Source organism: Melanerpes formicivorus, unplaced genomic scaffold (genome assembly GCF_026170545.1).
Source record: "Melanerpes formicivorus ecotype bairdi unplaced genomic scaffold, bMelFor1.0.p_v2 SCAF_116, whole genome shotgun sequence".
Classification (NCBI taxonomy): domain Eukaryota; kingdom Metazoa; phylum Chordata; class Aves; order Piciformes; family Picidae; genus Melanerpes; species Melanerpes formicivorus.
In genome coordinates, this window is record NW_027142468.1 from 997,682 (window position 1) to 1,021,535 (window position 23,854).

Below are 23,854 nucleotides of genomic sequence, written 5' to 3' on the forward strand. Positions count from 1 at the left end.
TTCCTCCACAGACCCAAACTGTCTTGGGGGGTGAGGGGGGTGCCAATAGAATTCCTCTTCTCTCTCTCCCTATTTTCTCTCTCTCTCCCCTTCTGATCCATCCACTTTATTTGTGTACTACATAGCCTAGCTGTTGCTATTTTGGCCTCCTCTGTGCCTCTAATTTCCTAACACAGGAATATTCACAAGAACTGAGGCTCTTTCCCTCTCCAGACCAAGACAGTGGGTTCCTGTTCCCAGCAAACCTGTAGGATGGACTGGAAAGCATCAAGGTCTCTCTCTCCCAAAGGCCTTTTCTCCCCAGCACAGCCTGGCTGAGCCCTGGGGGCAGGAGGTGGGTGGGGGTGATGCCAACCTGAGGCAGCAGTGCATAGCAGCCTGGCAGGTCGCTGTCGTTCACCAGGGGCAGCAGCTGCTGGGCAGGGAGCTGCAGGTAGCAGCGGCCGAAGGTCACCACGGGCTTGGGCACTCGCAGAGCAGGAACCACACACCTGGGCAGAGAGAGGGCCAGAGGCAATGGAGACACTGGCAGAGGAGAGGCTGCTTGACCCCTCAGGGGGCATGGAAGGGAGCAGGACACAGCTGCCTAGAGCAGAGTGGCTGCAAATTGCCACCAGCAGCCTGGCCTGGATCAGCAACCCCGTGGCCAGCAGGAGCAGGGCAGGGATCGGCCCCCTGGGCTCAGCACTGCTGAGGCCACCCCTCACATCCTGGCAGCAGTTTAGGGCCCCTCCAAGAAGGGCCTTGAGGGGCTGGAGCGGGTCCAGAGAAGGGCAACACAGCTGGGGAAGGGTCTGGAGAACAGGGCTGGGCAGGAGCAGAGCTGCTGGGAGCAACTGGCGGCGTTTAGCCTGCAGCAAAGGAGGCAGAGCAGAGCCCTCCTGGCTCTCCACATGTCCCTGAAAGGAGGCTGGAGCCAGCTGGGGCTTGGGCTCTGCTCCCCAGGAACGAGTGACAGCACAAGAGAAATGGCCCCAGGCTGTGCCAGGGGAGGGGCAGTGCCAAGCAGCCATAGAATTGCTGTGTCCTTTAGGAAAAGGCTCAGGGCCAGGCCTGGCCATTCTGGGATGATGCTCCTCCAGGGGGCTGCCTGCAAGCCCTGCTGCTCCCAGCTCTGCCTGGGCAGAACCAGCTCATGATGCAAGGCTCCTCCTGTGGAGCTGGAGCCAGCAAACCACATGCAAGGGGCTGGATGCACCAAGAGACCCTGCAAGGAAAGTGCTGGTACCTGGCTGTGAGGGGCAGTGCCAGCAGCTCCTGGCCCACACCATCCACATCCACCACCAGAGCCAGCTCATACAAGCCCTGGGTGTTGGAGCACAGGGTGACCTGGGGGGAGAGCAAAGCCCCAAACACTTCAGCACCCCCACAGCTGCTGCCTTTCCATTCCCAGGCCATGGGAAGCAAGGGAGGCCTTGGCCCTGGTGCTGCTCCATCTGCAGAGCACAGGCCCTGGCAGCACCACAAGGCTGCTGGCAAGAGCTGCTTGCAGAAGTGCCTGTGGCAGCTCCCAGGCCATGGGTGAGAGGAATGCAGGCCCCAGCAGGGCCAGCTGCCACTCAGCACTGCATGGCCAGGGAACAGCAGCAGTGCAGGGCAGAGCTGCTGCCTCCAGCAGAACCACTCCAGCTGTGCAGGGGGAAGCTGCTGCAGAAGCTTGGCCCAGCAGAACCTGCTCAGCTCACAGCCACCACAGCTTCTGCAGTCCCCCTGCAGAGCACTGCAGGGAATCCAACTCATCCTGCCCACAGCACAGGAGGAAGAAGAGCAGGCAGAGAAGCTAACTGCTTCCTCCAGCCACATCTCTCCCTGCAACAGCCTCCTGCTGCCCTCAGCCTTCCTCTGCCCAGCTGCAGGCCAAGGAATCAGCCTAAGCAGCTCTGAAAGCCTCAGCAGTGGCTTCTGGCCTGGAGCCTGGGGGGCAGGAGCTGCAGCTTCTGCCTGCAGGCTCCAAAGGCTGCTCCAAAGGCAAGTCCCAGAGCAGCACAGCTCCCAACAGCCCAGCCCTGCTGCAGGGCTCTGCCTGGCCTCCCCCTCCCAGCCAGCAGCACTGAAGCCCTCTCCCAGAGCAGGGCAGCCTCAGCCCCAGCTGCTGAAGCCCCTCTGGCCCCACTGCTCCCTACCTGGATGTCCTGGAAGCTCAGGGCAGGGATGGTGCCTCTGCCAGGGCTGATGGTGAACTCACAGGGCCTGAGGCACCTCCTGGCTCTCTTCTTCCAGGAGGGCAGAGAGTTGTCCAGCACCTGGGCAGTGCTGGGCACGCTGGGCTCTGCCACACCGTCCCCGGGCACACGGAGGGTGAAGGCCACAGGCAGCAGGGAGGTGTTGGTCAGGCGACAGAACAGGCTGTGAGGGAAGCCTAGGAGAAAGGACACAGCTCTGCACCTCTGCACACAGCTCCTCTGCCTCCTGCAGGCAATCTCCTGACATGCTCAGGCTGCCCTTGGCCTCTGGCTCTCTTCCCTCTGAGCTGCAGCTGCCGCGGAAGCCAAGCAGCTCTGTGCTGGCACTGCTGGGGGACAACAAGTTCCCCATCGGGCAGCCAGGGGCCCTCCTGGCCAAGAAGGCCAAGGCTGCTCTCAGCAGAGGGTGGCCAGCAGGGCACAGCAAGCACCAGGAGCCTGCAGCTGCAAAGGCCTTCTCCAGGCCAGCAGCTGGAGAGGACTCTTCTCCTCTTGGATCCCAGGCTGCTGCCTGCTGGCATCCCTCTGGCTTTGTCTGCTCACAAGGAAGCCAAGAGACAGGGCAGGGATGGAGGGAGGGGAGGCTGCAGCTCAGCAAAGGCCAGCACTTCTCTTAGCCAAGTCCCTCAGCAGGAGGAAAACAGAGAGGCATCCTGGCCAGGCTGAGCACAGCTCTTCAGTCAGCCCAGAACTGGCTTCCCAGGCAGAGCTGAGAGCCCCTCAGGGAAAAGCCTTCTGGGAGCCTGAGCTGAAGCAGCAGAACCTGCAGCTCAGTGCTCAGGCAGCAGAGCTGGGCCTCTGCTGGGCAAGGAGAAGGAGCCCAGGGCTCTGAGCACACCAGGGCCTGAGGCAGAGCTGTTTCTTGGCCACATTCCCTGGCACTGACAACCAGTGGCCCTCCCAGCACCAAGCAACATCTCACCCTGCAGCTCAGGGGGGAAATGGTCTCCAGGCCTGGCAACATTGACCCCCAGCAGCTATGGGCTGGGCCAGAACTTCAACTCCCTCCTCCTGCAGTCCCAGCCCCTGGGCCCTGCTGGGGCTCTCACAGCCATCCTGCTGCCAAGGACTGGCAGCCTGGGGCTGATCAGAGCATCAGGGACCCCACAAGACCCTGCTCTGCCAGTCCTTTGGGCCTCTGTGCCCTCAGGATGGCAAAGCCCTGCCCAGGCAGCCTGCAGCCCTGCTTGAACCTCCTGAAGGCTGCTCTGGAGGGCCACCAGTGCTGGAGGCTCTGAGGCTGCACTCTGGGGCTGCAGAGCCCTCGGGCTGTGCTCCAAGGCCAGGCCACACTCACCATAGGAGACGTCCCCGAAGCGCAGGCAAGGGACATCGAAGCGCAGAGGGGGTGCAGAGACACAGCCCCTGGGGGGACACAGCAGAGGAGGCCTTGGCTTGGCTGCAGAGCACTGCAGAGCCTGCAGCTTGCACTGCTGCTGGCAGGCTGCAAAGCTGCTCTCACAGCACAGGGGGCTGCACTCAGCCTCTCACCTGACAGTCAAGGTCACAGGCTCAGGGGATCCTTCCACACTGAACCTGAATTCCTCTGTGAAGTGCCCCAGGACAGGGGGACAGAAGCAGACCTGGATGACTTGGAACTCATCTGGCAAGAGAAGGCCCTGACAGGGGGAGAAGCTGAAGCAGGGGCCCAGAGCTGTAGTTGGAGGGACCAAGCTGAAGGAGGCATGGATGGCTCCTTTGTTGTGCAGGATCACCTGCAAGACAGCCAATGGAAACCCCTAAGGAACTTTCTTTCCTTCCAGGAGGCTGATTTGTGTCCTGCCCAAGCACCTCCCTGCAGGGTTACACCCCCCTTGATGGGGGCTGAAAAGAGCCCAGCCCCAGCTGCTCTGGCTGGGCAGAGAGAGACTTGGCTTTCCCCCTCCCAGGAGGAGGGGGCCCCTGGCTCCAAGGGGCTCTATGCCACTGCCCCTCCCTGCCCAGCAAGCCTTGCTAGGCAGGGCAGAGCTCTGCTCCTGCTCTCTCTTTCCCCTGCACAGCCACTGCTGCACAGAAGGCTCCCCAGGGCTGCTGCATCCCCCCCCTGCTGCTCCCTGCTGCATCCACACCTCCTGAAGAGCTGCAGCCACTGGCACCAAGGGAGTCCAGTGCCAGCTGGGGCTGCCTTTGGATGCTTTGCCCCCTGCCCTTCACCCTATCCCTTTGGAACCTGCCCTGTTACTGATACATAGAGATAGATAAAATTACCTTTTTTCACTCCCAAACAGATTCCAGACCATTTTTTCCCTGATCTTACCTCTCCTTTCTCCTGCCTGATTTGCTTTACCTTACCAGGAAAGGGAAAGGGGGAGGGAATCTCAATCGGTTTCCATTTGGGCTTTTGGCCTGCAGGTCCAGCCCAGAGCAGCACAAGCTGACAGCTGGCAAAGGCAGAGGATGCTGCCTGCTGCTGCTTGGCAGAAGCCAAAGGGAAGTTCAGCCTTTGGGGGTTTGATGCCAAGCAGCCAGGACTTCATAGAATGGATCCTGGAATGGCTTGGTTGGAAGGGACCTTCCAGCTCATCCAGTTCCAACCCCCCCCATAGGCAGAGACCCCTCCCACCAGCCCAGGCTGCTCCAGGCCTCATCCAGCCTGCTCCTGAACACTTCCAGGGAGGGGGCAGCCACAGCCTCCCTGGGCAGCCTGTGCCAGGCTCTCCCTCCTCTCACTCTAAAGAATCTTCCTAGTTTCCAGTCTCAAGCTGCCCTCCTCAAGCTTCACCCCATTCCCTCTCCTCCTCTCCCCCAGCCCTTGGCCAAAGTCCCTCCCCAGCTCTCCTGGAGCTACTTCAGCTCCTGGAAGGCTGCTCTGAGCTCTCCCTGGAGCCTTCTCTTCCCCAGCCTGAACAGCCCCAGCTCCCACAGCCTGTCTCCATAGTAGGACTTCCCCCCAAGCCCTGCCAGCCCCTGCTGCTCACCTCAGACTTGCTGCTGGATCCAACCAACACCTGCCCAAGGTCCAGCTGCTCAAGGCTGAAGCAGAGCCAGGGCCCTCGGCCTTCCCCTTGGATGTGCAGAGGCAGCCTGGCCTCACGGCCTGGGGAGAGAGTTCCATTGGATGACTCCTTGAGGCCCTGAGGTGGGAAGGGACCTTCCAAGGGCAGCCAGCCCAAGCAGCAGCACTCAGCAGAACAGCTGCAGGCACAGCAGCTGGCTCTGAGCCCCAAGCAACCTGACCTGAAGGGGTTCCAGGAGTGGGGCACCTACCCCTCCCTGGGCAACTGGGGCCAGGCTCTCACCACCCTCAGTGTCAAACATGCTCAAGGTCTGAGGAGGTCAGCCAAGGGGCTTGGAGGAATCAAGGAGCAAAATTAATTGACTCCTTGGTTTCTTTCAACTCCCAGGGACCTTGATTCTGGGACAGTTTCCACCCTGGCAGCACAGGGGACCCGCTGCTTTGGAATGCTCATCTGCCACAGAATGGCTGCAAGAAGTGAAGCTCTCCTGAAGGCCCAGCAGGGTCTGTCAAGAGCAGGCTTCTCTCTCCCAAGACAGAGCATTTGCTCAGCTCTGCCTCCTGGAGCCCCAGAGCAGCTCAAGGGCTGTGTGCAAGTAGCTCTCTTATTGCTCTGCAATGCAAAACCTCTCCTGGCACAAGCCCTGGAGATCCACCCCTGCTGTAGAGGGATGGACATCTCCCTCAGCAGAGCAGAAAGCCCAGAGCCAGCAGCTCAGCACTGGCAACTTTGTGAAGCAAGAATTGCCTTGCCCAGCTCTGACAAGTGCAGCTGGGGCAGGAAGACATTTTGGGAACACAAGCCCTGGGCTCACACTGGAGGTGGCACTGGCCAAGGGAACCAGGCCCAATTCCTGGGCAAGTCAAAAGCTGTTCCCTGGCATCTGTGTCCCTTGGCTTGGGGCAGGAAGGAAATCAACAAAGCAGCAGAGCAGGGTTGGTGCTTTCAGCACCCTCCAAGAGTGGGAGCTGGGCTGCTGGACCTCCATGAGCTCTGGAGGTGAGGACACCCATCAGATTCCGTGGAGAAAGCCTGGCAGCGAGCTCCCACCCTTGAGACACAGCCTGAGCAGCACCCTGCAGAGATGGAGAGGAAGGACAAGGAAGCCTGAACCTGGCTACAAGCACTCCCTGCCCTGGGCTAGCACAGCACAGCCACCACCTCTGGAAGGGCAGAGCTGGTGTCACTCAGGGGGCAGTGCTGGCTGCTGCCACCAACAGCCTGAGCACCCTGCAGGGAGACAGCAGCGGCACAGAGCTCATCCAGCAGGCTGCTGGGGCTCAGCTTGCCAGGGAGAGACCTCCTGCTGAGCAGAGCAAGCCCTGAGCAACGCCACCCAGGGGAAGCACAGCCTCAGAGCTGCCAGGAGACACTTCCCAGGCAGGGAGAAGCACCTGCTGGCCAGAGATGCTCCTTTGGAGGGCACCCTGCATTCAGCAGGGTTCCCCACCTAAGCGCTGGCAGTAGCTGACCAGTGGGAGGAGATCCAGGGGCTGGCAGCACTCTGGAACTCAGCTCCTACCACCTCAGGAGCCCCAGGATGCCTCCAGGCTATGAGGACTCCTCTTGGAGGGAAACAGGCTAGAGGGGCTTAGGGGCTGCTGTGTTCTGTAGCTCCTTGGCCTTCACAGACACCTCCCAGCAGAGCAAAGGCTGGCAAACCCATGGCAGGAAACCTCAGCCCTTCCCTGCCTCACATGTTCTGGACTCAGTGGTCCAGAGGCAGTGTCCTGAGCCCTGGCCTTGGACAGCAGAGCAGCTGGGAGCCACAGGGACAGCAGGCACGGGTCCTGTTGGCCACTGACCCTTCCTAGCAACTCGAGCAGGAGCCAGGGGGCTGGAAGGTTGCTTGTGCCTGGCCTGCAGCCTGGGGCAGAGAGCAGCAGAATGGAGCTGTACCTGAGATGTCACAGTAGAACTTGGCTTCATAGACTCTGGCTGCCTGGGGCTTAAAGGTCACCTGGATCTCAGCTGAGGAGTTTGGCCACACCTCTCCCTCCTAGAAGAGAGGATGGCAGCAAACCATTGATCACCAAAGCTTCCAGCTCATGTTTGCAGCCACAGCCCTGCAGCCCTTCTTCAGAGCACCAAGGGAGAGCGAGGAGCAAGCACCACATGTGCTGGGCTGGGGGAGGAGAGACAGGCACAGGCAGAGCTCTGCAAGGGAACCTGCTCCAGAGGGGAGGGAAGCCTGGGAAACCAAGAGACTGAGAAGGCTGGACAGGGCAGAAGGGCAGAGAGCCATGGAGCAGCCCACTTCTAAGTCAGTCCTAGAGCACAGTGTGGCACATCCCCAGAGCCAGTGAGGAAAGGTTTCCACTCCCAAGGCTTGAGGCCAGGCTGCACTTGGTGTCCCTCCATCATTACCAGGAGCACCAGGACTCAGTGCTGTGGGCAGCCAGACTGCTGCCCCTCACAAGCTGGAGAGCAGGTTCAGCTGCTTGTGGAGACACAGTGCAGCTGTCACCAAGCAGGAGCCCCCAGCACACTCCCAAAGCAGCTCTGACACACCACAGGATGCTGCTCACCTCCCACTGCCTCCAACATCCCTACTGCTCTGCCACAACCTCCTGCTCCCATCCTGCTGCTGCCAGCTGCTGTGCTGGGACAGCGCAGTGGTGCTGCTGCTGCTGGCTCTCAGCCTTCCATGGGCTCCAGGAGGAAGCAGCAAGAGCAGCTGAGCCCTTCCTTCACACTCATTTCACCTCTCTGCATAGAAAGAAGAGGTTGGGATTCCTGCAGGCTTTACTCCCAGATGAGATGCTGCTCAGACAGCAGCATTCTCCAGCTCAGACCATGCTCTCCCTCCGAGTCAGGGCTCTGGTTGGTGGCAGGATGTGGCCTTGGGCTCCCAGAACCAGCAGCAAGCCCTTCTCTGTACCTAGGGGCACCACAACTCCCAGAGCCCCTTTCAACCTGCCAGCCTGGGGCCCAGGCTCACAGGTGACACTGGCAGGGAGACTCAGAGCTGGTGGAAGCCCGGCTTCCAGGAGGGGATTGCTATTGCCATAACTCAGCTGCCCTTTGCCTCCTCTCCTTCCCTTCTTCAGGTGGTTTGGGACCTGCAGTGCTCTAACAGCCTCTGGGCAGCCCCCGAGCCACACGGAGGGGATGTCCTTGCAGCTAACACCGCAGAGCCCTCTGAGGGCTGGAAGGACACCGAGGCAGTGCCCTTCTTTTGCTCAGCTGCCAGCAGGCTCTCGCTGCCTGCCAGGGCCCTGCAGCTCACCAAGGCTTTGGGCACCAAGCCCTGCCAGCTCCACTCCCTCTGCGGGAGCTGGGGGCAGGATCTGCCAAGGGACCTCCCCAGGGAGGAGGAGGAGGAGGAGGAGGAGGAGGAGGAGGAAGGAGGGCTCTCAGCTGCGGCTCACCAGCGGCTCGATGGTGAAGATCTCCTCAGAGCGGCACAGCAGGGACTCTCCTTGCGCCTTCGCCCTCTGCTGCTGGAAGATGCGGGGGAGCCGGGAACGGCGTCCCTGGGGCGCAGGCTGCTTCCTGGGCTCCAGGGGGGGACGCGGCTTGAACTGCCCCCACAGCCTGCAGCCCAGAGACAAAGCCCAGCAGACAAGGGCATCACCAGCAGCTCTGCAGAGGCTCTGGCAGAAGCGCTCGGGGAGGCACAGCAGCGGCACAGCAAGGGGCTGCCCCCGAGCCCCCGGCTCCCAGCCCACGATCCCTGCCTCTTCCCTGGCCACTCGCACTCCCTGCTTGCAAGCTCGGAAGAGCTTTGTGAAAGGCAGCAGCCCCCCGGGAGCCTTCCTGCTTCACAGCCACTGCCACAGCTGATGGAGGCTCCAACAACAGCCTCGAGTGGCTCTTCCTCCCCTGGAGCTGCTCAGGGCTGCTCTTTGCACAGCCTGAGCTTGCACAGCAGCCACACACTGGGCAAGGAAAAGCACTGAGCGAGGGGAACCTGGGGCTGGCCTCTAGGGCCTGCCTGGCCCAACCACACTGAACTTGACTTGCTCAGAAGCCCCTGAAGAGCACTCCAGCTGAAGGCACTTTCCTCCCCAGCTGTGGCTTCAGACTAACTCCAGATCCCTCCATGCACCTGGGGCTGGAAAGTCACCCAAGGCTTCCCGGGATCCCCCAGGCTTTGCAGTGTGCTTTCCAGCTCAGCCCCTGGGCTCCAGCTCTTCCTCTGCTGCCTGAGGTGGCAATTTCCAAGCTTCACCACAGGCAGCCTTTGGAGAGCCTGCCCCATCTCCCACCACCACAAAGACACAGGTGCTGAAACTCAACTGGACTTCTAAGTCCTGCCTTGCTCCACCCTCCCTGCAGAACCCTCCACCTCCCAGCTCTGCTCAGCCTCCAAGGCAGGGTGGAAATAGCTCCTGGTGCTGGAAACTGGGACACCAGCAGGCAGTTAACAGCCTGCAGCAGGACAGCCTCAACCTTCTGGGCCCCTGAAGCACTCTGCCCTGCACAGGGCTGGGAAAGGAGCCTGCCAGCTTGTGCCAGCTGCAGCAGGAGAAGCTGCAGCGAGTAGCAGCAGAGTTGTGCTGCATGCAGCTGTGCTCAGTGCTGCTACTCAGTGCAGCCCAGCACTGAGCCTTGCCTCAGCCTCATGGTCCCTCTGGAGCCCAGAGATCTCTGGGCCTCAGTGCTTTGTGGCCCCCACAAGGCAGTTTGCTCTCTGGGGAAATCCAGGCCCTGCAGTTCCTCCCCAAGACACCATCCTCAGCTGGAGTGTGGATGCAGCTGGGAAGGGAAGTGCTGAGCTCCAGTAGCCCAAAGCCCAGGGATCCAGGCCTTGGTGCTGTGGGGGCTTTCCTGGCCTCAACCACTGCAAAGCACCCAGAGCCCTGGAGGCCACACTTGAGTGTCACCCTTGGAGAGGGATCTGCCTGCAGTGCAGCTTTCCAACCCACCTCTGCTGCTGCTCCTCCTCCTCCTGACTAGCAGCAGCCTTCCACTGGAAGTGAGCTCTCACACTGCTGCTGTTGTGGATGAGCAGGGTGCTGCGGCTGCTCAGCGACAGGTAGGTCTGCTCCATGCTCAAGGAGCTCCTGTCCAGCCTGATGTTCACATCCACAGCTGTGCCACTGAGGCTGCTGTGAATATCTTCTCCTGCAGGAAAGCAGAGGGGAGTCTTGCTCATCTCACTTGCAAGCTACAGCAGCATTTGGATCCTTTCTGCCAGCCCCAGAGAGCTCCAGTGCTCACTGCAGGGCTGCAGCACCACAGCAGCACCCAGGGAGCACATCAGGCTGCCCAGGAGCCAGGGGCAGCAACAGGGACAAAGCAAAGCTCTGCTGCAGGCAGAGGAAACACACCCCGAGGGCACCTGTGAGCAAGGCTCTGCTTCAGCATCAGCTCTGCTGAGCCAAGCCTGTGGGCAGCATTTGGAGGTCCCAGCTCCGCTCCCCACTTCCTCCTCAAGGGCCTGCTGAGGCTGACACTTCTCCTGGGGCCTGCTCTTGGCTTCTCCCACCCCAGGAGGAGTTTGACACCTCTCCAAGGAGGCAGTGAGCACTTCCTGCCCGAGCCCAAGAGCCTTTTAGTCCTGAAGCTGGGAGGTGTGGGATGGAGATGGGGAGAGGAGAGTGCAGCAAAAGGCTCTGAGGCAAGGCAAGGGAGAAGCAGAGCAGGGGACAGAGGAGTGCCAGAGGCCCTGGGCACCACAGCGTCTGACAGAGCCCTGCCCTCCTCCTGTCAGCCCTCAGGCCCAGCACTGGCTGGGAACCAAAGCTCAGGCTCTGCAGTGGGCAGCCAGGGACACAGAGTGCAGGCAGGCAGTGCCCAGCACTGACCTGAGTCCCAGTGCAGGCTCAGGACCCCGCGGTGCTCCCCGGTCCGCAGCGGCAGGAACTCCACAGCCACCTGCACAGCAGCACCGACCCCCAGAGCTCCCACACAGGGCTCAGCAGAGAATGGGCTGCAAGAGAGAGACACAGCAGGGCTGCTGCAGAGACCTGGGCACCACAGCCCTGCTGCAGGCCACTGCTCTGCAGCTGCCTTCTGCAAGCAAGGAGCAAAGCAGCCCCAAGCAGCAGAAGCAGAGAACCTTTTTGGCTGGAAGAGATCTTTCAGCTCCAGTCCAACCATGCTCCCATTGCTAGGGCACCCCCAAACCATGGCCCTCAGCACCACACCAACCCCCCAGGGATGGGGACTCCACCACTGCCCCAGGCCACCTGGAGCAGGCCTTGACAACCCTCAAGGGCAAGAAATTGTTCCTCATGTCCCAGGCCACACACAACTGAGGGCATTTCCTCGTGGCCTAGCACTTGTTCCTTGGGAGCAGAGACCAAGCCCTGCCTGGCTCCAGCCTCCTGTCAGGGAGCTGAAGAGAGACAGAAGATCTGCCCTCAGCCTCCTCCAGGCTAAACATCCCCAGTGCCCTCAGCCTCTCCTCACAAGACTTTTGCTCTAGACCCTTCACCAGCTTTGTAGTCCCTCCTGGAGCCACCCCAGCACCTCAGTGTGCTCCCTGCAGTGAGGGGGCCAAAAGTCAATGCAGTACTCAGGCTGTGCATCCAGTGCCCAGTGCAGGCTACACTGCCCTGCTCCTGTTGGCCACACCATGGCTGACCCAGGCCAGGATGCTGTTGGCCTGCTCAGCCACCTGGCCACCGGCTGGCTCATCTGCAGCCTCTGTTGAGCAGCACCCCAGGTCTTTGCTGGGCATCTTTCCAGCCACTCTTCCCCCAGCCTGCAGTGCTGCAGGGGGTTGCTGTGACCCAGGTACTGGCCCTGCCACTTGGCCTTGATCAACCTCATGCCATTGGCTTGGCCTTTGATCCAGCCTGGCCAGGTGCCTCTGTAGGTTAACAGGCAGCTCAGCACTGCTGCCCAGTTGGGCCTGTCTGCAAACTGACTGAGGGAGCCTCAATGTCCTCACCCAGGGCATTGAGCAAGTGTTCAGGAGAGCTGGCCCCAGCACTGAGCCCTGGGGACCACCACTGGGGACCAGACACCAAGTGGAGTTAGCTCCCTTCACTGCAGACAGCAGAAGGAAAACCAACCCCCCAGGGGATCAGAAAGAGAGCTCCTGGCTCAGTGCTGAGGAGATTCAGCCCTCAGAAGGGCCTAGAGTAGAGAAGGACAGCAGGTGCCCCATACACTGCATCCAGCTCCCTGCAGTGAGGCTGCAGAGCCCAGCTGCTGGCAATGCCACCAGAGCAGGGCTGCTGGAGAGCACAGGGCTGGAAGGGCTGCTGGAGAGCACAGGGCTGGAAGGGCTGCTGGAGAGCACAGGGCTGGAAGGGCTGCTGGAGAGCACAGGGCTGGAAGGGCTGCTGGAGAGCACAGGGCTGGAAGGGCTGCTGGAGAGCACAGGGCTGGAAGGGCTGCTGGAGAGCACAGGGCTGGAAGGGCTGCTGGAGAGCACAGGGCTGGAAGGGCTGCTGGAGAGCACAGGGCTGGAAGGGCTGCTGGAGAGCACAGGGCTGGAAGGGCTGCTGGAGAGCACAGGGCTGGAAGGGCTGCTGGAGAGCACAGGGCTGGAAGGGCTGCTGGAGAGCACAGGGCTGGAAGGGCTGCTGGAGAGCACAGGGCTGGAAGGGCTGCTGGCACTCTGAGCTTCCCCCTGGCTCCCTGCCACCCAGAAACCTCACCTCAAGAGCTGCAAATGGCAAGGCAACTCCTGGCCCAGGAGATCCCAGCCTAGAAAGCAGAGCCAGGGACAAGCAAAGCCTGGCCTGAAGAGCAGAGCAGGATGCTGAGCTCCTCACCTCTGAGTGCTGAGGCTGTAGTGAGCCTCCCGCTCGCCCACGTTGCGGAGCAGCAGAGTCCTCTGGGTGCTGTACTTGACTGGGCAGATGGAGAAGTTTAGCTGCTGGGGGAAGTCCAGCACAGCCTGGGCACCTACAGCCCGGATGGGCACAGTGAACTCCTCCCTCTGGGTGACACAGAGCAGCTGGTGACAGTAATCCTGCAGGGAAAGGAACAGCCTCAGCAGGCTGCAGGCAGTGGCAGCCCCAGGGCAGAAGGGAAGCTGCTGGGCTTTGTCTCACTGCCAGCTGCAGGCAGAGATGCAGCAGCCCCTGGGCACCCTTCTCTCCTGCAGCACAACTGGCACAGGGCTGGGAAGGATCAGAGCTGAGCCAGCCCCTCTGCCCCATCTGCTCTCTCAGCAGGCCAGCAGCACCAAAGCAGATTCTCTGATGCTTGGATGCTGAGGCAGCCCAGAGTGACTCCACCTCAGGGGTGCCAGCCCCCCAGAGCCACTGAAGCCTGGGAAAGGCACCCAGCTGTGCCACGGTGCCAAGTGCAGTCCCAGCAATGCAGGCACCTCCTGGAAGCTTGGCAGGGATGCTCAGGCACATTGCCCAAAGGCCTTTGCCACATCACCATCAGCAGTGGCTCCCAGCTCCCCACAGCCACCAGGCAGTCACCTGGGCATGGAAGGAGATCAGGTTGGTCAGGCAGGACCTGCCCTTCCTAAATCCATGCTGGCTGGGCCTGAGCCCTTGGCCATCCTGTAAGGGCTGTGTGATTGCACTCAAGATGACCTGTTCCATAACCTTGCCTGGCACTCAGGTCAGGCTGACAGGCCTGGAATTCCCTGGCTCCTCCTACCACTGCAGGCAGCAACCTCTTGAGACCTGCAGCCTCACCTTGTTCTCCTCAGGGGTGAAGAGGATGCAGTAAGTAGAAGCCATGCCAGGTGCTACCTTCTGGCACACATCCTTGGGGCCAACCAACTTGAAGTAAGGAGAGGTCTCCAGGATGACCTTCACCCACTGAGGAACCTGCAGGGAAGACACAACTGGGATTTTGCCACCTGTGGCACTGTGAGAAGAAATCTGGCCATGGCCAGCTGCCATCCTTCCTTCCCAAGGCACTTCCAGCACAGAGGACAAGGCTGGAGCCAAGTTCCTGCTGCCTGGGCAAAGGAGCTCTGGGACATGGGCTGCAGGCCCAAGCCCTGCTGTGAAGCAGAGCCAGAGGAAAGGAGAAACTGAGGCCCATTTTAATGAGGAAAGGGGAAAGAGCAGCACAGTGTCTGGGGTCAGTGTGGAGCACACCAATGTCCCAGGGGCCTCTTGCCAACACTCCCAAGCCAGGCACCAGAGCAGGAATGGCTCTGTTCTCCCCAGCAGGAACTGAGAGGGACCACACTTTGCAGCCTTCCTTGCCAAAGGGGCTTCTCTTTCCAGCCACAGCCCTGGCAAAGCCTCTTCTCTCAGGACACACTTGGACTGCTCTTGCTCTTCCCCCACAGCTTTTGTTGTCCCCTTGTTTCCCCCAGGAGGGAGGTGTGTGGGGGGGAGCTCCTTCCCCTGCTCTCATGCAGGCTGCTTCTGCCTTCCCAGCTGCTCTCCTCTCCCCTTCACATCTTGCTCCCCACTGCAGAGCAGCAGCTTCCAGGACACTTCCTTTGCTGACCCTTCTCTGCCTCCAGCACACTGCCTGCTGCCTGGCAAGAGAAGCCCCTGTGTGCACAGGGTTCTCTCCTGGAGCACCTTTGAACCCAGCCCCACTCCTCCCTCCTGTCTCTTCTCACCAGCTTGCTCTGGGCACCTGCCTCACTCCAGCAAATGTTTCCCCAGCTCAAATTCAAAGGGTCTCAAATCATCCTCTTTCCACAGGAACAAAACTGCTGGCATTTGGCAGCATTTCCCTGCTCCACTTCTTTGGGGAATCTCCTCAGCACCACCAATTCTTTCCAAGCACAGGTGGAGACCTTCAGGAGGAGATGGCTCTGGATGTGCTGTGGTGTTCCAAAGGGAAAGCAGAGCTCCAGGAAAGCCCCAGCAGGGCTGAATGAAGCGTAGCAGGACCCCCAGGTCGTGCCTAAAGGCCTCCCCTTGCTGCTGCTCCATCAGTCTGTTCCACTGCTCTTTCCAAACACCTCTCCTGGAGTTTCAGTGCCACTCCCTAGGACTTATTCCAGCCTCAAGCAGAGAAGACAGCCCCTGAGCTTTGTCAGGGGATTGAAGCAGCTAAGCAGGCTGTGAGAGGCAGAGAGGCCCTCCCCAAAGGCAAGAGTAACCAAGGAGCCATCAGGATGCGCTGCACACCTGAGGCAGAGCGTGAGACGAGAGAACAGCTGCAGAGCCCTCAACATTCTCAGCAAGCCAGGGCTTTCAGAGGCAAGGCTGCTATCTAGGCAAGCTCCTCTGGGCTAGCTCCCAGCAGCACATGGCAGTGTCAGAGACAGCATGCCCAGAGAGGGCAGGTTCCTCCCACCCCCCAGCACTTACCCTGCCCTTGTTGCGCAGAACCAGCGTCGCTTCGTAGACCTGGTGGGGGAGGTAGTTCTGGAAGACCACCTCTGCTGGGAGAGGCTCAAAGCAGCTCTGCTGCAGGGCAGCTGGCAGCTGGGGGTGCACAGAGAGCAGGGAGAGGTTCAGCTGCTGGCAGCAGGACTCATGAGTGACAACCCTACACTGCTCTCCAGTCCAGCCCAGTCTCCTGGCGAGTCCCTCTGCCCAGCTCAGCCTGGGCAAGCAGAAGCTCTCCCACCTGGCTCCTGGGTGGCTCAAGAGGAGCTGGGCTGTGCTGAGCAGGCTCAGGCTAAGCAGCTCTTGGGCTGTCTCTCCAGGTTCCCTCTCCCAAACACAGGGCAAAGCCCTGTGCTGCTGTGGTCACACAGCACCAGAGCACTCCCTGACAGTGCTGGCAGCACTCATGGAGCAGCTGAGGGCCAGCAATGGACAGGAGGCTCCAGGGGAAACACTCTGGGGATGATCTTTGCTCTGAGGCAGGGAGGCCGAGGCCCACACAGCCCCAAAGAGCTTTGCCAGTGTAAAGCCTGGGAGCTGCTAAGGAGAGAATAGCAGCAGAGGAGGGAAGGCAGGACAAGGAGAGCTGAGTGCTGGCGAGGTTCAGCTCCTTTCTCTGCAGCACTGGGCAGCTGGAGGAGGACTGGACTTGGCAGCTCCTTCTGCCAGGAGCTTTCAGTGGCTCTTTGGTCCTGCTCTGGTGCTGCTGCTTTTGTTCCACTCCACTGCAGCAGCAGCCTGGCAATGCACACAAGCAGCAAATGCTGGCAGAGCAGAGGCACTGCTAGGAGAAAGTTCCTCCCTGCTTTGCCTCCCCTCTCCCAGCTGTGCTGCTCCCACTCACCAGACCCAGGCAGCTCTCCTGCTGCTCCACACAAGCCATGGCCAGGCTGAAGCCAGCAGCTGCAGCATGCTGCCAGTTCTCTGTGTGCCCAGCTGAGGGCTTCCCAACCTCCTGGGCTGGCCAGGGCAACCCACAACCAGTATGTCACAGGTCTGCTGCTGGCAATTGCTGCTCAGCAGCCTCCCTCCCTGCTCTGCCCTCGGGGCTGTGTGCTCTGGCCAGCAGCTCTGCAGCAAAGCAGCTTGAGGCACAGCTGCAGCAAACACTCAGCCAGACAAGGCACAGCCAGGGGCTGAGGCCCCTCTGCAGCTGGCAGGAGCCTGCAGCCTGCAAAGCCAGCCCCCTGGGAGGGCCCCAACCTGCTGCTCCACCCCAAAGCACCACTGCAGCTGAGTGTGCTCAGTGCTGAGCAACTCCTGCAGGCCTTCAGCCCCCCAAGGCCAAGGCTGCCAGCAGCGAAGGAGTCCCAGCCCCAGGCACTTGGCAGCGACCACCCCAAGCAGCAGCTGCCTGTGGCAGCAGGAGGATGGCAAATGGCAAGCTCCTGCCCTTGTGTCCTGCCCCAGCCTGCCCCCTGCATGGGGCTTGAGTGCCAGGGGCTCAGCTCCAGGAACCCCCCCCAGCTGCAGCAGAGCTTCTGCAGCACAGCTCAGGACTTGAACAGCTCAGCAGGGAGCAAGGTCTGAGCTTTCTCCTGGCAGGAGGAACTCAGCACTGCCAGCAGCTGCACAGCACAACAGGACCTGGCCAGCCAGTTAGAGCTAAGCTGGAGGCAGGCCTGCCACGAGCAGGCTCCTCTCCAAATGCCTCCCCAAACAGCAAGGAAAGGGCAGGAAAAGCTTACCTTTGGGCAGGAGGCCTCACTGGAGTCTGCAAGCTGGGCAATCAGGGGCAGGGTCCTGGCCTCAGGCTTGCCCCTCCTGGTAACAGGGGGCAGCTTCCCCTCCAGGCTGCTGCCCCTCTGGGTGGGGATTGGGGGCAGCTTCCCCTCCAGGCTGCTGCCCCTCTGGGTGGGGATTGGGGGCAGCTTCCCCTCCAGGCTGCTGCCCCTCTGGGTGGAGATTGGGGGCAGCTTCCCCTCCAGGCTGCTGCCCCTCTGGGTGGGGATTGGGGGCAGCTTCCCCTCCAGGCTGCTGCCCCTCTGGGTGGAGACTGGGGGCAGCCACATCTCCTGAATGCTGCCCAGCCTCTGCTTGAGCCGGGGCAGCCTCCTCTCCTCAGCCTTGCCACCCCTCTGGATGATCTGGGGCAGGCTCCCCTCCTGAGTGCCACCCAGGCTCTGCTCCATGAGCTCAGGCATCTCCTGCAGGAAGGAGGAGGGAGTCAGCTGAAACACACACCACCAGCACAAGCCACAGCAACCCCTCTGCTCCTCTTGTCCGAGTGCCACTGAGGAGCAATTTGTGGTCAGAGCTACCAGGCCAGTCCTGGAAGCCTCCTGAGGGACCTGCTGCAGTGTTTCAGATCAGAGCATTCCTGAGCCAGAGCAGAAGGGACAAGCTCTAACCAAGGGGCTCTGTCCCATGAGCTGCTGCCTGCTTTGCTGGGGCACTCCTGGGGATTGCTGCTCTCTGGGCATTTGTTCCCTCTGTAGTGCTGCTGGATAGAGCCAGGGAGCTCTGAAGAGAGCAGGGCAAGAGTGCTCAGAACTGCCCCAGCTCTGCCCTTGCCCCAGGCTCCCCAGCCTGCCCTGGGGAGATGGCACTGCTGGGGGAGACAGAGGAGAGCAGAAAAGCAGCCCTGTGCCAGGACTGAGGTGCAGAGGAGTGTCTCCAAGTCTGAGTTCTCCTTCATTAGCACTTTTCTCTCTGTCCTGGCCTCACAGAGCCCTCCTCAGAAGCCTACAGAGACATCTCCTTGAGAGACCATCAGCACCAGGGCATCTCCAGTCAGGTGAGCTGCAGTCAGCAAAGGGGACAGTTATGGAGAGGAAGGAAGAATTGCCCTGGCTCCAGAGGGGTGGCTCTGTGCTCCATGGAGGCTATCCCAGCAGGGTGGGGGTTGGAAGGCACCTCTGGGGATCAGCCAGTCCAACCCTCTTGCAGAAACCCAGAGCAGCTTGCCCAGGATCACATCTAGGTGGGTTTGGAATCTCTCCAGAGAAGGAGACTCCACAACCTCTCTGGGCAGCCTGTTCCAAGGCTCCTCCTTGACCACAGCAGCTACTTACAGTTCCAGGCTGCTTTGCCTCTCTGGCTGGCTTCAGGTGACCAGGTGCTGCCACTGTGCCCTGGAGCCCCTCAGGCATTTTGGAGGGCCTCCTGGAGCGCTGGTTCTGCTCAGTGGCCATGGCTCAGCTCACCTGCAAGGAGCAGCAGCAGACCTTTGAAAAGCCAGAAGCCCACTCCCAGCAAAGCCAAAGGCTCCACAGTGTCTCCAGGCTGGGGCATCCTTCCCCAGGGGAGAGCACCTGGGCTGCCCTGCTGCTGTTTCTGACTCGGGGAGCACAGGGCTCCATTCCCTGGGCAAGAAGCAGAGCTGCTCAGCAGAGTTGCTCAGGGCTGCTCTGCTTGGCTTCAGGGACAGAAATGAGCCAGCAAAGATGACTCCTTCCAGACACACAATTACCACAGTGCCCACCAGCATTTCTCCATGGAGAATGAGGGCCCTGCTCTTCACTCCCTGACACCCAAACTCAAGGCTCCCCACAGGCACTCCAGAGGCTGCAGCAGCAGAAAGAAAAGCAGGAAACCACTCAAGGGAGAAGCTCAGCAAGAAATGCTGCAGGGGTGAGAGCAGGGCCACTTAAGGCTTCATCCTAACAGCAGCAGAGGCTCTCCAGCCTCCTCAGCCTACAAGTAGCATGGCTTAACAGGTCCCCCTGAGTGAACCAGGTCCAGGTTAACTTCTTCCACTCAGCAGCATGGCCACCACCTCTCTCCATCGACACAAAGCTATCAACAGTGAGCTCCACTCTGCTGAGGGGCACCAGCGATCCACAGCCAAGCTGGCACAAGAGGCACTGCCAGCAGCCCTGGAAAACAGCCTCTCCCCCTTGCTGAACCATCTGCAGATCCTGCAGCAGCACTTCCCAGTGTCCAGCAGAGGCTGTTGATGGTCACATCCTGAGCAGCTGCCTTCCTGGAGCCTCCCTGAGAGCTCTGAAATGCTCGGTAACCCTCAGTCCCAACCAAGCTGCTTTCATCTCAATCCTCCAAACCTTCTTGGGCAAATAATTCTCAGTGTGCCTGCCCCACCCCCACACTGGGGCCCAGCCTCTGGAAGAACAGAAACACTCAGCTCAGAGACACCCAGCTGCAGAAGGGGAAGTGACCAAAAGCAGCAGCAGGAATGCAGCCTCCAGCCTGACCTTGGCAGGCTCAGCCTGGTGCCGGCTCCCCAGCACACACAGGCACTGCTGGCTGCCAGGACAGGGAACATTACCAGCGGCTGCCCTGCTGCAGCACTGCCTGGGACCCCGTGCTGGTGAAGCTTGGACTTCACGGAGTTGTTTCCCATCCCTCAGTTCAGAGGCAAGGCTGGACAGCCTGTCCTGAGTTACCTGCAGCCTCCTGAAGCAGTCCAGCCTCTGGATTTTCAAGAGAGAGATGCAGGAATTGCTGCTTCTCAGGAAATCCCCTAGGGTTTTAAAATGCAAGGAAAGGAGAGTTGGGCTGGGGGAGCTTTGCAGTCTCTGCTACCTAGGCAGCTGCTGCATCTTTCATCCTCAGCCTGCACAGCGTTTGCTAGGCAGAGGAGAAATCCTCTCACCCCTCACTTGCAGATGGGGCAGCAGAGGTGAAAACTGAAGGCAAAAACATCCCAAAGCCCAGGTGCAAGGGAAGGAGGATCAGACTGGCAGCAGGGAGACAGGCAGCCTCTCTCCCCTCCACGTTTAGTCCCAGCCTGGAGGCAGACACAGCAGCATCCCATGGCAACAAAGAAGACCCAGAGGGATTTTGTGTTTCAGGGAGCAGTTTGTCCAGCTGTGGGGGCAGGGAGAAGGGGCTCCAGCTCCTCCGGGGGTGCCCAGCATGGCAAGTGCTGCAGCTCCAGGGGCCTGTCCCCCAGCACAAGAACCTCCCCTTGGCTAAGGGGCAGCCTCCTCCCTCAAATCCTGCCCCGAGCAGCAGCTGGGTGCCGGCAATGGCCTCAGCACTGCTGGGTGGGACAGCGGCGCTCAGGCTTCCACCCTCCCTGCTCAGCCCTGCTCCCAGCCCTCCCTCCTGAGGCAGCCAAAGCCCCTCCCGGGGCTTGGCTGGGGAGGGGACACAGCCATCGTCACCTCGGCCCGGGGCCGGCACCAGTCTCCAATGGGATCCACCAGGATCCACCAGCATCCACCAGCGATCCCACTGCCACACAGTCGCGGCTGGGCTGTGCCTGGTTGCCACAGCGACAGAGCCTGAGGCCACCCAGCGGCACCCTGGCAACCGCGGGGACAAAGAGGGGAGTGCCCAGCGCTGGGACCAGATGGCAGCCAGCGGGCACAGGGCTGCCCAGAGCCTACAGGGGAGCTGCCTGTGCCCCCCTGCTCCAGCTCCCCCAGGGCAGGCCCAGAAAGCCCCCCAGGAGCCAGGGCTGCCAAGCTGCTCCTGCGGGGAGCCCCCACACAGCTCCTGCTGCCCCAGGAGACTCAAACCAGCTGCCTGCCCCTCTGGCCATGCTGCCCTGGCTGAGCCCAGGCTGCCACTGGCCTCCTGTGCTGCAAGTGCCCCTTGCTGGCTCAGGTCCAGTTCCTCACCCACCGGCACCCTGAGGCTGCAGGCTGCTCCCAGGCTTCCCAGGGAGGCTGTGGCTGCCTCTTCCCTGGGGGTGTCCAAGGCCAGGTCGGATGAGGCCTCCAGCAGCTGAGTCCAGTTGAGAGCTGTCCCTGCCCAGGCTGGGAAGGTTGATCTCTGAGGCCCCTTCCAACCTCAGCCCTTCTATGCTGTTTCAAACACAACTCACCCTACAAAGCAGTCTTGCTTTTCACTCACCTCAGAGAGGGAAGAGCACTGCAGGATGCATAGCCCAGAGTGGCTCCCAGAGCCCCTGCTCAGGCAGCATTGCCCCTGGCAGCTAAAGGTCTGCTTTGTTTCAGCAGCAACCTGACTCTGTCAAACTGCTCAAAGGAACTACAGAGCCTGCAGGTCCCCCACACTCCCGGGGGGGTCAGGGGCGCTGAGAGATGTCTGTGTTCCTCTTGGCCCCACACTCCCTTGCTGCCCAGGAGGCCCATGGTGGGCTGCAGGACACTGTCAGCATGCTGTGCAGCACTGCTGCAGGTGCTGGCAGGGACACTGCCAGTGCCCTTCCTTCAGCTGGCCCAGGATGTCACCCAGCTGCTTCAGCACTCCTCCAGGCGTGGCTGGAAACCGGGGAGCACAGTGCTCAGTCAGCTCAGCATCTCCCACAGCCATGCCCAGGACCTGCTTGGCCAAGCAGAGGCCCCAGCCAGGCCCCAGCTGCAGTTCCTTGACCCCCAAACCCACCTCCTCTCAGCCAGGTGTACCTGCTGGCAAAGATTCTGCTCAGCTCCTCCAGGACATGGTTGAGTTTCACCTGCAGGTCCTTGAGGCTCTCTCTGGCTTCTGGCTCCAGCTGGAGGAGGGACAGATTGGAGAAGCCATCAGGGTCCCTGGTGCAGCCCTGGGGGACTTTCTGCATGCCAAATGCATCCCTGGGCAGGGTGAAGCCCGTCCATCATCTGACATGGTGGAAGAGCAGGGTGCTATGGAATGGGATAGCATGGTCCCATACAGGGGTGAGGAACTGGGGTCTGCACCCAGTGCTGTGGAGCCAGGGAAGGGACTTCCTCTGGGTAGAGGACACTGGTTCAGCTCCCCCACATGGCTCCCTCCTGGACACCTAATATGCACCTCCTTCCCACTCATGGCTTCAAACATCTTCTCGAGCTGGACAGGGAGCTGCTGGATGTTGTTCATCAGAACGCAGGGCTGAGGGGAAAGGATGGAAAGTGGAGTCAGCACCAACAAAAGTAGCTGGAACAGCTCTCTGCTGCCCCAGCTCCCTCCCAGCATGTACTCCTGGACGTGAGAACAGTCATGGCAGAGAGCCCTGCCTGCAGCATTTCAGAAGCTGCCACGGGGCAGAGATGAGGGCAGAACCTTCATCACAGGAGCCAGCCTTGGAGCTGAGGTGAGGGGCTGGGCCACCATGTGGGAACAATTCTGCCTGGCAGAACCAGACAGGTGGCAAGCAGAAGGAAGACACCATCACCACTTTCTCCTTGGAGAAGGAGAGTAGGCAGGATGCAGACACAGTACGAGGCAAAATCCTTGGAGATGATCTCAGCGTACTGGAGCAGCACATTGCTGGTCTGCAGCCACAGGATGGCAGCAGCAAAGACACCCAGACAGCAGCAAAGCAGAGAGAGAAGACCTTGAGTCCCACAGCAGGGAAACAACCTGGGTAAGAGCTGGGGCTCCTAGACCCTCTGGCCCTATAGATGTGCCAGAAGCACAGCCTCTGGAAGCCAGACCCAGCACGCTTGGTCTCAGTAAACAGCTCCATCACCCTCACAGCTCTGAGCATCAGCCAGCAAGGCTGCACAAATCTCCCACAATGCAACGAGCCACCAGCATGTAACTTATCTAGATTCATTGACCAATTATCTCATTATTGAGCTAATCTCCTCTGCTATCAAAGCTGGGAGAGCCACAGGTGCTGTGGCATGCTTGCTTGAACATGCTAGAGGTGGTGCAGTCTGTGCCCTATGTCATTGCCTGCAGCTGGACAGGAAGTGACAGAGAGTGCAGGAGCCCTGGGCCAGAGCTGAGTCAAGAGTGCCAAGAGTGATGCTGGCCCAATGGCCCCACCCTGGTAGCTGCTCACCTTGGCAAACTTTCTTATGTGATACCCAACAATCAGGGGGGCAGAGCACTCAAGCTTCTTGATGATCTCGAGCTCTGGTTAAGCTGGGAGAAGACATCCACCACCGAGCTGGAACTGGAGGATCTTAGCCCTGTTGGGGACAAGCCCCCTGCCCAGCCCCCAGCAGCAGGTCCTGTACCAGCAGTCCTGTGCATACCCCATTCTCCTTGTCCTGCTCCAGTGCTCCATGCAGGATATCCCAGGACACCTCTTCATTCTCATCCAGCCACTGGAAGACAAAGGGCTTGAACCATCTGGAAGAGAGGCCCAGCCCCAGCCAGCCCCTGGGGCACAAGCACTGCCCCCCACCCCCTGAGGGCTGCACTCCCGCAGGGTGCTCGGGCCCTCGTCTCCTGCAGGCAGGCAGCTCGGTGCCGTACTCGTTGTAGAGTCACTGCACCTTGGAGTGCAGCTGCATGGAGTCTGTGTTCTTGCACAGGCAGTGCTTGTCCTGCTCTGCACGAGGGGAGTGTGCCCAGGCTTTGCCTTGAGCCCCAGCCCTGCAGGGAAGCTGCTTCAAGGGCAGCTCCTGGGATGCCAGGGAAATGGGGTGAAGATTGAAAAGCTTCTTGGGTGGGATTTATGCCAGGTGTTGTGTTAGTGAGGGGGTGAAATGGGTTTGGCCAGGGAACAGGTGAGGTGAGGGCAGGGCAGAGTAGAGTATGGCTCCTGCCTGGTTCTCCAGCCTGGCTTGGGGCGTCACAGGAGCACTCACCCTCCATTGCATATCCTGAACAAAGAGGTTCCACATTACCTCAGCACTGATGGTCTGCACATTTACTTCCTGGGGAAGCCTAGGGCAAGGGGAAAGTGGAGGGTGGACCAGTCCCACTTGGAGACAGATCCCCCACACCACCCCCCTGCCTCAATTTCCCCATCTGT

General features: G+C 60.6%; 1 protein-coding gene across 1 annotated transcript in view; it reads right to left on the reverse strand.

Annotated features, from left to right (window-relative positions):
- LOC137456121 (hydrocephalus-inducing protein homolog) overlaps positions 1 to 16,195 on the reverse strand; it is a 70,310-nt gene extending 54,115 nt beyond the window's left edge. The window contains exons 1-14 of the mRNA XM_068167427.1: positions 16,157 to 16,195; positions 15,292 to 15,408; positions 13,702 to 13,836; positions 12,817 to 13,016; positions 10,894 to 11,018; positions 10,012 to 10,210; positions 8,512 to 8,677; positions 7,040 to 7,139; positions 5,102 to 5,220; positions 3,675 to 3,898; positions 3,481 to 3,548; positions 2,124 to 2,359; positions 1,229 to 1,329; positions 356 to 491 (exon numbers count right to left, since the gene is read on the reverse strand). Coding sequence (XP_068023528.1) covers positions 356 to 491; positions 1,229 to 1,329; positions 2,124 to 2,359; positions 3,481 to 3,548; positions 3,675 to 3,898; positions 5,102 to 5,220; positions 7,040 to 7,139; positions 8,512 to 8,677; positions 10,012 to 10,210; positions 10,894 to 11,018; positions 12,817 to 13,016; positions 13,702 to 13,836; positions 15,292 to 15,408; positions 16,157 to 16,195 — 1,965 coding nt within the window. The remainder of the gene's footprint in view (positions 1 to 355; positions 492 to 1,228; positions 1,330 to 2,123; positions 2,360 to 3,480; positions 3,549 to 3,674; positions 3,899 to 5,101; positions 5,221 to 7,039; positions 7,140 to 8,511; positions 8,678 to 10,011; positions 10,211 to 10,893; positions 11,019 to 12,816; positions 13,017 to 13,701; positions 13,837 to 15,291; positions 15,409 to 16,156) is intronic.
- Positions 16,196 to 23,854: the final 7,659 nt, after the last annotated feature.